General features: G+C 39.0%; 1 protein-coding gene across 1 annotated transcript; it reads right to left on the bottom strand.

The window, feature by feature from the left end:
- Positions 1 to 172: 172 nt before the first annotated feature.
- Positions 173 to 7,365, bottom strand: si:ch211-125o16.4 (neuroblast differentiation-associated protein AHNAK). The gene is made up of 5 exons (XM_061040827.1): positions 7,240 to 7,365; positions 4,942 to 5,020; positions 4,673 to 4,793; positions 4,386 to 4,561; positions 173 to 3,966 (listed from the first exon to the last, which is right to left on the bottom strand). Exons 2-5 carry the CDS (start codon positions 4,942 to 4,944, stop codon positions 595 to 597), a joined length of 3,672 nt encoding a protein of 1,223 aa, XP_060896810.1. The 5' UTR covers positions 4,945 to 5,020; positions 7,240 to 7,365; the 3' UTR covers positions 173 to 594.
- Positions 7,366 to 13,182: the final 5,817 nt, after the last annotated feature.

Genomic DNA, 13,182 nt, shown 5'->3' with positions numbered 1-13,182 from the left:
TGACAAAAAAACATAATCTTAATGCTCTGAATTTAAATAATTATGGATCTGTAAGTTAAAGTGTTGTTAAGCCTCTCATTCCGTTTAATTCAGTCAAGTTAGACACAAACAACAAGTTATTATTTGAATACCTCGCTTTTATAGTTGTAAAGAAAGACAAGTGTATTGAAGATTCCATTATATTATTAGATATTTATTGAACAAAAACACTCACTCACACAGTTCACTTATCTTACAAAATGTTTAGGTAAATAGAAGCTCTTCTGGGAATCCTTTACAGCTCAGTGTTATCACAATCAATACTGAGGCAGGTATTTAAAAAGGAACATACTTGCAAATCATACATTTTCAGAAAGAAATCTTGTATAAATAACAGGAATATACACATGGTTTATGAAACAAGTGTCATTGTTAGGCTACTGAAAATTATTACACAAGAAAGATACTGTAGCTGGCATTGTCTGCAGAAAATAAATTGGCAAGTGTAAATGAACAGTAAACATTTCTCCTAATGTTCACAAACCAATGTTTAGTTACATGTATTTACAATGATTCTTGACTCAAGCTTTACATGTCAAGTAAGCCTTGCAGGAATCAGTCAGCACTTGAATCCTTGATATTTAGGCCAAGCATATTGGAGAGACTCAATGACAATTTGTCATTTTCATCTGATGTCGAAATTTGAGGGGCTACAATGCCCAGTACAGCGTCTGGCTTTTCTACTTTGAAAGTGCCTCCCCTCACCAAAGAGGAATCTTTTCCTTCTGTGGAGGCCTTGACATCAAGACTTGGGGCAGCAAACTTCAGATCAACATTATTCTTTGCTTCAGTTGGTGAGACGTTAGTGGATGGTAATTTTTCCTTCGCCATTTTTAATCTCTCCAGAATGTCAATTTTCTCTCCCGATTTTGATGTTGTGTTTAGTATTGGCAGGCGGACTCCTTTGCTGAGGACATAATCCTCTGGCTCAAGTTTTGGTAAGCCTAGGGATTCACCAATATCTAAAGTGCCGTCAATGCTGTTTCTGGGCAGTTTGTGGAATTTGAATGCAGGAACCTCTACATCATCATTTGAGGCGCCAGTTTCAAATTCAACATCATTTCCCTCCTCATCACCTGAAACAGACTTTCGTCCAAATTTAAAGGGCCATTTCAGCTTACTTTTTGGAGATTCCTTAATAGCAGCATCTGCTTCAGCTGTGATACCCAGGTTAGGTTTGTTGAGGTTAGCACCCACTTCCGGACCAGAGACACTGACATCAGGTGGACTGATTCCTCCTTCAACACTGGGAGCTTTGAGCTTCAAATCAGGAGAGAGGTCAAGGTTTCCAGTTGCATCAATCTCTGGAGCCTTTACATTGTTTCCTGGAAAGTTAATCTTGGGAAACTTGAAATGTGGAAATTTGGACTTTTCAATGTTGGCATCTACATTTGGAGCTTTCACATCTAATTTGGCTCCTCCGAAATCACCATCTAGCTTTGGTCCACTTAGGTCAACTGTAGGAGCCAAGTCGACATTAGCTGTAGGAGTGTCAATGTTTACCTGTGGTGCCCCTACTCCCGACTTGACTGAAGTATCTGATAGTCCGAATTTTGGAAGCTTCAAATTTGGCATTTTAAAGTTGCCAAGACCGGAATCAACATCCAGATCTGGTGTTTTCAACTGTGCATCAGGTCCTTTAAGATCTACTTTAGGCATGGTGATGTCACCCTTTGGTAAAGTGATATTAGAGTTGGGGGCCTTAAGGTCTGTGTTGAGATCAGCATTCAGATTTAAATTTGGAGCACTGAGATCTCCTTTAATTATGGGGGCTGAAAGATTGAAATCAGGTGCTTTGACATCAGATTTTGGCAATTTAACATTAGGATCAGAAACAGAGACATTGGGAGTCTTTAGTTCTGCATTAGGTAATTCAGCCTTTGGTCCTCCTATGTTAAATTTTGGCAGGTCAATGCCAAAATCTGGGGCATCGAAACCGCCTTTGATTTTTGGCTTAGACAGGGAGAGATCTGGTGTTTTTAGGTCTACATTTGGTGCATCCAGGTCAATTTTAGGTGAGTCAAGATTAATGTTGGGTGTGTCTAAATTAGCATCTAACTCAGGACCCTTGACTTTGGGTCCTTTAAATTTTGGTAGTTTCATTGTAGGAAACTTTAGTTTACCATCTGGCGAGTCAAGTTTGAGATCTGGACTATCAACTTCCATATTTGGACCTTTAATACCGGCTTTGGGTAGGGTGACATCAAAGTCTGGTCCATCAAATCCACCGTCAACTTTTGGTGCTGAAAGGTTGACATCTGGTGCCTTGAGGTCTAAATTTGGTGCACTCATATCAGCATCAATGTCAGCCTTTGGACCCCTCAGTGTGCCAAATGTAGGTTTTTTGAACCATTTGAATAATCCAGACGGAGCTTCAACATCTGGAGCATCGATCTTTGGGGCTTCTAGGTTAGCACTTGGTAACTTCAGATTTACATCTGGAGCATTTATCTCACCATCAATCTTTGGAGCTTGGAGACTCAAGTCAGGAGCAGAGATATCAGCATCCAGATCCACATCTGGACCATTAACCTTAGGACCTGACAGTCCCCACTTTGGCTTTTTGAGATTGAACCATTTGGGGTTCCCGGACGGAGTGTCAATATCTACATTTGGTGCGTTAACATCAACATTCGGTCCATCAAGGGATAAAGGAGGGACACTGAGGTCTGGTGCTTTCGCATCATAATCAACATCAACGTCTGGGGTTTTTACCTTTGGCCCAGAGAGCAAAAACTTGGGCCTTTTGAGTGTTGGGAACTTGATTTTGCCTGAGGGAGCATCAAGGTCAGCGTCTGGTACATTAACATCAACATCAGCTTTGGGCAAATTCAGACCAACACCTGGTGTGCTAAACTCACCATCAAGTTTTGGAACAGAGAGATCACCATCTGCACCAAGATTCAGATCTGCTTTTGGACCGTGAAGTCTGGGTTTCTTTAACTTATGAAACCAGTTGAATTTGCCGGATGGAGCCTCTACATCTAGATCAGCACCTTTGAGGTCAGCATCAGGCATATTAATGTCTGGGGTATTAATTCCCCCCTTCATTTTTGGAGCCGAGAGATCAACATCTGGTGCATTCACATTTGCATCTAAGTCTAGATCAGGTTTTGAACCATGCCATTTGGGTTTCTTAAATTTCCAAGTCCTGAATTTACCTGACGGAGCGTCAATGTCAAGATTAGGGGTTTGAACATTCACATCAGGGCCTTTAATGTCCGCTTTGGGCAGGTTAACATTTACATCTGGTGCACTTAAATCCCCATCGATCTTTGGTGTTGACAGGCTGGCATTAGGTGTGTGCAGTTCAGCATTTAAGTCAGCATCTGGACCTTTAAGCTTGGGTAATTTCCAGTTTTGATGAGGCCATTTAATTTTTCCTGAGGGTGCATCGAGATCAGCATTTGGGGCTTTCAGATTTATATCAGGGGTTTTCAGATCCACTTCTGGGCCTGAAAGAGAGAGGTCAGGTGCCTCTAGATTTCCATTGATTGTCCCTCCTGGAAGATCTGCTTCTGCTGTTGGGGTTTTGAACCTCGGCATATTGAAGTGTGGCATTGTGAATTTTGGGGGCTTGTATTTCGCATTGCCTGTTTTGATGTCTGGTTTTTCAATGTCAATAGAGGGACTGGTAGTGTCTATCTTGGGGGTTGAGACACTGAAATCAGGTGTTTTTAGAGTGCCATCTAGGTCTCCTTTTACATCTGGTCCAGTCAGACCTAGGGAGGGCATGGAGAACTTGGTCCCAGCATTGGCTGAGGGCTTGTTTAGACTGAAACTGGGGATGTCTCCATTGAGAGTGGGACCATTAATATCACCCCCCAAACCCTGCCCAGCATTTACATTTCCACTCAGGCCATTAAGGGAAAAAGCAGGTGCCTCAGAATTTGCATTCAGTGACAGATCCTTCTTTAGGTTGAGCATCTGTTGGTGATAAATTCATAAAAAAAAGTAGGTTAACATCTATTAGAGAAGATCTCGTCTCGATCTTTTATAACTTGCTTATTATCGACAATAATTTGATTTGGTGACATTTTGATGAATAAAGCCAGGCAACTAGCTTTTATTTTGTATGCCTGATCTGAAACCGTCTGTGGGCCCTAGGAGGTTAAGGACTAGAACTCATTTAGAATGAAAAAATGTACCCCATAAAAACTGTTCACTGCACAAATTCAATGACAAATTCAAATTGACCTCCATGTCACTGGAAGGTAGACAGGAATCTAATCTCAAATCATTTTAAATTCCAATCTCAAAACAATTTCATTTATAAACACATCAATCTGCATAGAAATAAAGATGCCCCGGCAAGTTTTTTAAATTGTCTGAACCACCCCCTGTACCTCTGAAGGGTCTCCAAGACCTAATCCCAAGGAGCCAAGGCCAGCACTTGTGTTCAGCTCCTTCTTTGTGAGAACTTTCATGTTTTTATCATATGGCTCCAGGACCTTCAGGATGTTCAGCACTTCATATTTGTTGAGGTGATCTAGGTGAATAGTGGCTGCAACAATCTCATCCCCTAAAAAAAGTAGAAACCACTCTTCAGAAGTAGCATATTGTGAATCTTTTCCTTAAATGCAACAAGGGTAATGTAACATAAGTGATTTAATTTTCACTGTTCTTTCTTTACCTGTTTGCAGGCCACTCTGTGCTGCAACCCTGTCATCTGTGATTCTTGTAATGATAACTCCGTCTCCGGTGTCGTCCAGGATGAGGCTGTCTGATATACTTCTTCTCTGCATGTCCAGGCTCTGTTAATTATTTGCAATGGTTAAAAAAAAACATAATTGCTCCACTTTCCCTTTTGCACTTCGCTCTTGTGTTTCATTCCATATTTCAAACTCATATGTGGATCATAAAACTTCACACATCATTTGTACGTTTATTTTTTATATTTACCATAATTTCTCAGTTTGATTTACATCCACATATCCAGCAGTAAAAAAAAGCCTGGAAACTCGATTCACCACAAAGATATCTGCAAAACATCAGAGAAAGGCAACATTAGTCATACATGATAATGATAAACAGTATCTTAAACTATTTTAATACAAACATTTTGTACCTATTGGAAGATAGGAACTTAACACATTATTTAATGTTTAGTTGGTTTTTTTAATAAGGCAATTCCTTATTGACCCCAGATGAGCACACACCCTCATGTTGGCATGAGGGAAAAGTAGAATAAGCACCGTCAGAAGTTAGAGTTTAAAACAGTATCACCTGAAGATCTCGATGATAGATACTAGAATAATTTGCATCAGCTGTCTAAAGACCTAACGGGGATGGGGTCAATGTATCCCTGCCTGTCCTTGGAGTTCTTCACCTGCCTTCAGCAACCCTTTCATTTTCTATGGGAGAAACAACGACGCCCACGCCCACGCACCGTATGACATCACAGCTTAGGAATTCAAAGCTTCTGCCAGGTTTGTTCAGGGGAATGCATGCATCTAAACCAGTTGGTTTGGATGCATTCTGACAGACATACCAGCAAGCACAGCACCCTCACTCATACACAGCCCTTCCTTCAACCACACCCCAACATCATCACATGTTCACAAAATGTAATACACTTGCAGAAAAGTTGCAAAAGTAATGACAGAGCAGGCCACAAGTTTAGAGATGCAACGTTGCAAATAAAAAGGTCTCAAGAAAAGTAAGTCAGGGAAATCTGAACTGTCCACTTATGTAATAAAAACATGATGCTACAAGCTAACACCCATTAGTGTTAATGCAACAGTCATAAATAGGCGCTGCCTTTGAAGCTAATTAGGTCTTTAAGTAGACAAGCAACCCAGCAGTCCTAACTTTTTTTAAATGGTTGTGACTAAGAGATTGACAACTTGGCACATGTAAAGTGTTAAGTAACATGGTGTATGCTTTTTTTCAGGGGATATGGAGAGTAAGATCTTAAAAAACTCAAACCACTGTGGGTGTCCAATTACTATTGTTACATATTGTACATATGTGTTATGTGAACATGTATGTGTGTATGTATATATACATGTATATATATATGTGTGTGTGTATATATATATATATAAATGTGTGTGTCTGTGTATATATATATATATAAATGTGTGTCTCTGTATATATATATATATATCTATATATATATATATATATGTGTGTGTGTATGTGTTTATGTAGGCCTATGTGTGTAATTGTTATCGCTTTGTTTGTTCTCTTAAGGTCCCTTGTGTAAGCCTGTTGGCTTCTTGACCTCTCCTGACACACCTTTTAAATGTTTGTAATCCTACTTGATATAAATAAATAAAAGGTAATTACGCCGATGTTCTTAACGGGTGTACCCTCTTAAGTAGGGCGGCAGCATCAGCAGGGTGTGAGCCAGATGACAGCAGAGATTGGTATGTCCCAGTTAGGACAACACCAAATCCCAATGATAACCATATTTATTAGTAATAATAGGCGTAAAATAAATACACAGTACATTTATTAACCTACAGCTTGTTTAGTGTTTTTTTTATCGCTTGTCCTCAATACAATAAGGAGGAATCCATTTCTGATGAATGAGATTTTCGGCTTTGCAACTGAGACATGACGCATCAAAACTCCATGTTCAGAACCTCACCTCGTGATCAACTTTGGCAATCACTACAAGACAATATGATATTTTTATACATGTCAAGCATGTCAACTTGGAACTTTAAACTTTAAAACTAAAGGATCCCTTAAAATCCGGTGTACAACTTTGCACAACATCTCAGGTTATTTATTTATTATTTATTTACGACATTCATCAGGTTTCTTTGATCCTCAAAACAAGGTTTTCTGAAGAAATGCCACAACCTCAACAAAATACCAGTATATGTATAAATTGTATCACATTATATTCATAATGCACAAGCTCTCTTCATGTGGGCTAAATTTGCTGAACATTCCTGTTTAAAAAAAACTCCCTTTTGCACTATTTAAGACGAGAGAAAAATATGAATTCAGGCTGTGCAATATGTCGCATTGAAGGCAGCGAGCAGTGTTGAACTGCTAGTCTTAAGAACGATGATTTTAAATGTATTTTAAATATGTAAAATAAATAATTTTTTGCTTCATGTGGGCTAAAGTGTATAACAACCTAGTTTCCAACAACACATTTTTAGTATTTTCCTCCCATATAATCTTATGATACAGTTTCTTATTAAGCAAAAAGAGGCTTTCAATAAAGTGTGGTGGACTCACCGTTTGCTCCTGCTGGTGACACCTCCAGCTAACCAAGCAGAGATGTTTCCTCTTCACTGTATCACTGCTGCTCTGTCAGGCACGACGTGTTGTCTTAGCCAGTTAAATGCCTATATCTTAAAGCTAGCCTGGAAAACAGGTTAGGCCGCATCAGCACCGCCTCTCATAGCGCCCCCTTTTTCCCTTAGAAGACACCCACACATACACACACACACACACACCTACACACACGCCTTGACTTAGAACTATGTCGCAGAGAGTCACTTGGAGGCCTTTCGGCAGCCGAAACCTGACTAGAGAGCACGAGAGAGTTATACACCACTCCTTAACTGGACAAACCAGGTTTACAAAGAAACAAACTCATAGCAACAATGTTTCACACATAAACACTTCACACTTCATTCCTCTTCCATTTTGACATTGTTCTGTTCAGTTTAGTGATTAAAGGATCATGACACTGTTTTTGCATTATTTTAGGCCTTTAAACTAGATGTTGTTTTAATGTACACCATAAGAAAATGATTTTTTACTGGTGTTTTTAAAGAATATATTGAGGTACTTGTTCATATTCATTTTAGTACATGTTGAAAATGAAGTTGCAGAGTTTCTTGTCTGTTTTACTGCTTTGATCGTTGTTGTTAAAGTAGACTTCAATGCTTATTACCACACTACTATTTAACAACAATAAAAGCAGACATAGTAATCATGTTTTATGGGTCTAACCCCTCATATTCATACCATTGTGACATTGATGTCACCCAAATGTTGCAGTCTACATTTTCAGTATCTGTTGAAATAGTAAGAAATGTGATAATCCTGCTTTCTATTCATTGCTGGAGTTGTAGAGGTCGGTGATTTGGTACTGAAGTGTGTTATAGTAATAGTTGTTCTTAATATTTTTGCTCCCTTGTGTTTGTTAAATGACCAATTAAAAGGGAGTTGAAGTAGAAGAGTTAGTAGAACTGCTCTATTGGATTGCATAATGTTATGGCTGACTTTTGTATCTCACATTGAGAAGCTGTGATATGATAAAAAAAAAGCAGTTTAAAAATGCAAACATTTAGGGTTAAAACATGAGTGTTGCAAGCGATCATAATGATTGGTAAATTTATATTTTTAATTTCAATTTTTAATTATGTATGATCCATTCTATCACAGTGTGGAATCTTAAAGAATGCTACTCAGTGTTTGAATTGGTGTCTCTTAAAATGATCTAAATAAACTTAAACAAAGTCCTTGGGCAAGACACTGAACCCCAAATTGCTCCCTCTGCTCGCCAGCGGTGTGATTGGATTAATCAATAGTGATGGGCACTTTACATAGTAGCCTCTGCCATCAGTGTGTTAATGTAGTATGAATAGGTGAATGTGAACTGTTGTGTCAAAGTGCTTTGAGTAGTCACAAGACGAGATAAGCACCTTACAAGTCCAAGTGCATTTATCATTTAATGTACTATGCACATAATCATAATGATCGAGTTATAGGAAATGCTTCTCTAACCTGCATTAAACTTTAAATACAACTTTTTAATGTAGTATTTTTGTATTAAAGTATTGCTACTCGAGATGTGGGAGTAAGTCACACATTACATGTCACAAGCAAACCTCAAGTCTGAACCGGCAAGTCTCATTCATTTGTCAAGATACTGTGAAGAGATTTAGGCAAATCACAGATCAAAGAATTAGATGATCATCCACCCAAGTGTCTGTTTTGATTCCTTAAAAGAGTCTCTGAGGATATGAAAAATTCATTTTGAACTAAAAGTTTGGTTTCATCTCTATTTTTTTCTGCTTTTGTCATTTTTCGGACTAAGAAGCAATCTTTAATGAACAAAATGGAGAGGAGGGCTCTGAAATTACAATGTACTTCAACATGTACATCTTGTTGATCAAAGTATTTTTTCCTACTATCCTAATCATCAAAATAATAATATCTGTATTATTGTTGGAATGATTGTCAACATGACAGTTGCCTCATGCATCAGCCCATTCTGGTGTGTTGTGAAGGTTGCCAGGTTTGCTTACAATACATTAGAAATCACCCAAACATCTTTTAGAAAGCAAACTAAACTTCTCAAATTCTTGACAAAATCTGTGACATTGACAAAAGTTACTTGTGGAGTTCCCCAAGGTTCCATCCTGGGGCCTCTTCTGTTTAACGTCTACATGCTCCCATTAGCTCAGATTATAAAAAGCAATAAAATAAGTTATCATAACCACGCAGACGACACACAAATATATATCACAATGTCACCAGGCAACCATGGTCCCATAAAAGCACTGGGTAAATGCATAGAGCAAATCAATGAGTGAATGTGCAAAAATTTTCTCCAGCTAAACAAAGACAAAATTGAGGTTGTTGTTTTTGGAGCAAAGGAGGAGCGACTAAGAGTTAGCAATCAGCTTCAGTCAGTAAGACTTAAAACCACAGACCAGGCAAGAAATCTGGGCATAGTGATGGACTCAGACCTCAATTTTAAAAGCCACATTAAGACAATTACAAAGTCAGCCTACTATCACCTCAAGAACATATCAAGAGTTAGAGGACTTATGTCCCAGCAGGACCTGGAAAAACTTGTCCATGCTTTTATCTTCAGTCGTCTTGATTACTGCAACAGTGTCTTTACAGGTCTGCCTAAAACATCAGTCAGACAACTGCAGCTGATCCAGAATGCTGCTGCTAGAGTCCTCACCAAAACCAAGAAAATGGATCACATCAGTCCAGTTCTGAGGTCCTTACACTGGCTCCCAGTCTGTCAGAGAATAGACTTTAAAATCCTGCTGCTGGTTTATAAAGCGCTTAAAGGTTTAGGACCAAAATACATTAATGACCTCCTGATTAATTACGAACCATCCAGATCACTCAGGTCGTCTGGGACAGGTCTGCTCTCTGTCCCCAGAGTCAGAACCAAACATGGAGAAGCAGCGTTCAGTTTCTATGCTCCTTATATCTGGAACAAACTCCCAGAAAACTGCAGGTCTGCTGAAACTCTCAGCTCTTTTAAATGGAGGTTGAAGTCACACCTGTTTACAGCTGCCTTTCATTAAACAATTTTAGTTTGGGAACTCTTGCGGCTCATGGGACCCTGTCTCTCAGGTTTGATGGTACATTTTAAAATCCACTGTTCAGAGTGAGTTCAGGTCAGAGACAATGCTGTTAGCCAGCCATAACATGTTATTATAGTAGGCTGATTCGTCTCTGGAGTGGTTGGCCTACAAGCTTTGAGACACATGGACCATGTGGTGTCACAGTACTGTGGGACACTGAGAATCACGGAAGTCATCCCAAAAGCCATAATAATAATAATCACACAAAGTGGATGGCTGTGGATCAGTGGTAGACTCAGTCATCTCCCAACCGGAAAGTTGGGGGTTCGAATACCCAGCTCTCGAGCCACATGTCCGATGTGTCCTTGGGCAAGACACTTAACCCCAAGTTTCTCCCTCTGCTTCATCAGTGGAGTATGAATGTGTATCCATGTGACTAGTTACTTCTGATGATCCCTTTACAAAGCAGCCTCTGCCATCAGTGTGTGAATGGGTGTGAATATGTAGGTGTGACCAGAAGTGTAAAAGCTCTGAGTAGCCTGAAGACTAGAAAATTGATATCCAAGTTCAAGTCCATTTACCATTTACAAGACAGCTTTGTCTTGTGGGACAGACAGCTGCACACACGTTGTTTCTGCTTCAACATAATGTGTTTCCCTTGTTATAAATGTAGAACAGAATGAAAAATAATCTCTGAAGGAATCAAGTTGTAATCTTTCAAAAAGCGACCTTGTAAGATTCCAAGTTTTTGCAACAACTTACAGTCTTCGACTTAAAGTCTTCAGATGTGAGAGAGTGTCAGACGTAAGTCTTGTGATTAATAGACATAAATGCATTTTGTCAATTGTCGCTCTACAACACAAATTAAAGATACCTAAGAATTATTACTTTACACCCTTATTTTATTCTTCACTCTGTTTTTAATTTCAGGGAGATATTAAAGTGCTCATTACAACAGTATTCATGTGACAGCTGTATGTGTGGCTGTACATGTTAATAAGTAGATTACAATTTTAAATTTTAATTATAACAAATCCAGAACCAGAATTACCAGAATATACATAGGAGGGAGAAAACAGCACACATACATTACAGATTCAAAAAAAGGACTGTGAAGGAATAAATACTACTCCCCTTTTATTAATGAGGTACCACTTCTGTGATTTAACAATGTGGTACGTTTTCAGGCCACAGTCTTTGCATTGATGAACAAGACTCGCATTCTGACGTAAGGCATTTCAGTCATTTCTTCGACAATGTCGCTTCAACATTCTTGTTACCAGGATACTTACCAAGATATGCAGCATGACTCACTACCCAACCCATCAGACCAATTAATACAATGTGATGACTGTGCGCAGGACAGATTGAGAAGGGTGTTACCTGTGTGAGGTGATAGCTTAACGATGAGCCATAGAAACTGTTGAAGAGATGATGGGAGTTGGCCTCCTGCATTAGTGTAAGATTCCTTCTAAGGCACAAACTTTCAAAATGAGGGGTGTGTTTGTCCTTAGAAACATTATTTACTTTACATCATACCACATTTCTCATTAAAGACACAGAAAATTACAAATGTGGTGAGTAGACAAAGTGATGTTACTTCTGCTACATTGATTGATTGATTAATTCATTCATTCATTACAATTTATTGTCAGGCAAGTTCGGAAATGTGTCTTGCATCACAGCGGCTCATGGGACCCTGTCTCTCAGGTTTGATGGTACATTTTAAAATCCACTGTTCAGAGTGAGTTCAGGTCAGAGACAATGCTGTTAGCCAGCCTTAACATGTTATTATAGTAGGCTGATTCGTCTCTGGAGTGGTTGGCCTACAAGCTTTGAGACACATGGACCATGTTGTGTCACAGTACTGTGGGACACTGAGAATCACAGAAGTCATCCCAAAAGCCATCATCATGTCTTCCAGTCTTACATAAACACGAACGTGGAAATAACATTTATTGCAGATAAATTCAATGTTGGTTTTCCAGGAAGATCTTTACACCGGCGGCTGTGGCTCAGTTGGTAGAGTCATCGCCTCTCAACCAGAAGGTCGAGGGTTTGATCGGGCAACATGTCCGATGTGTCCTTGGGCAAGACACTTAACCCCGAATTGCTCCCGCTGCTTCAGTGGTGGTGTATGAATGGCATTAGTTACTTCTGATGGATGATACTACATAGCGACCACTACCATCAGTGTGTGAAAGGGTGTGAATGTGTAGGTGTGACATGTGGTGTAAAAGGGCTTTGAGTAGTCAGAAGACTAGAAAAGCGCTATATAAGCTGAAGTCCATTTACCTAAATATAATTAAGATAACACTTGCTCGATGTTTTCATTATGATTAAGGATTGGGGCTTTGTGATGCTTTGTGCTTTACATCAGATTGTAAACCAAACACAATACACTATAATGGGATTATTTGTCTTTATATCAATGCTTTGTATAGTTTTAAAGAATCAAAATATGAACAAAAGAGCGGAGATGACTTCACTGGCAAACAAAAAATGAAATGCACCCGTTTAATCACATGCACAGAGATCGGACTAGGCGTGCATACAACCCTCTGTCGTACATCGATCACAGGGAGTAATAAATGAACACTCCTGCTGCGTTCTTACATCAGCTCAATCCAAATTTCTGCAGAAAAACTCCCACTGTCAGCAGACATGACTCTTTTGGTGTTTTCACCAAACTATTCCAAGGGCTGAGCTGCAAGTGTGAACACAAACAGCTGAATTTTCCACCTCAATTTCATGCAGAGTTTTAAAGGCAAAAATGTCTAATAAGCATTTAATTTAATTACTAAAAAACTCTACCTCAGGTAAATTAACCCATCTGTCACATAAGTACAATATTTAATTACATTTTTTATTATTATGTTTACTTCAGCATCTTTTG

Source organism: Labrus mixtus, chromosome 6, assembly GCF_963584025.1.
Source record: "Labrus mixtus chromosome 6, fLabMix1.1, whole genome shotgun sequence".
In the NCBI taxonomy this organism is placed as follows: domain Eukaryota; kingdom Metazoa; phylum Chordata; class Actinopteri; order Labriformes; family Labridae; genus Labrus; species Labrus mixtus.
This window is presented reverse-complemented; position numbering and strand designations above follow the sequence as displayed.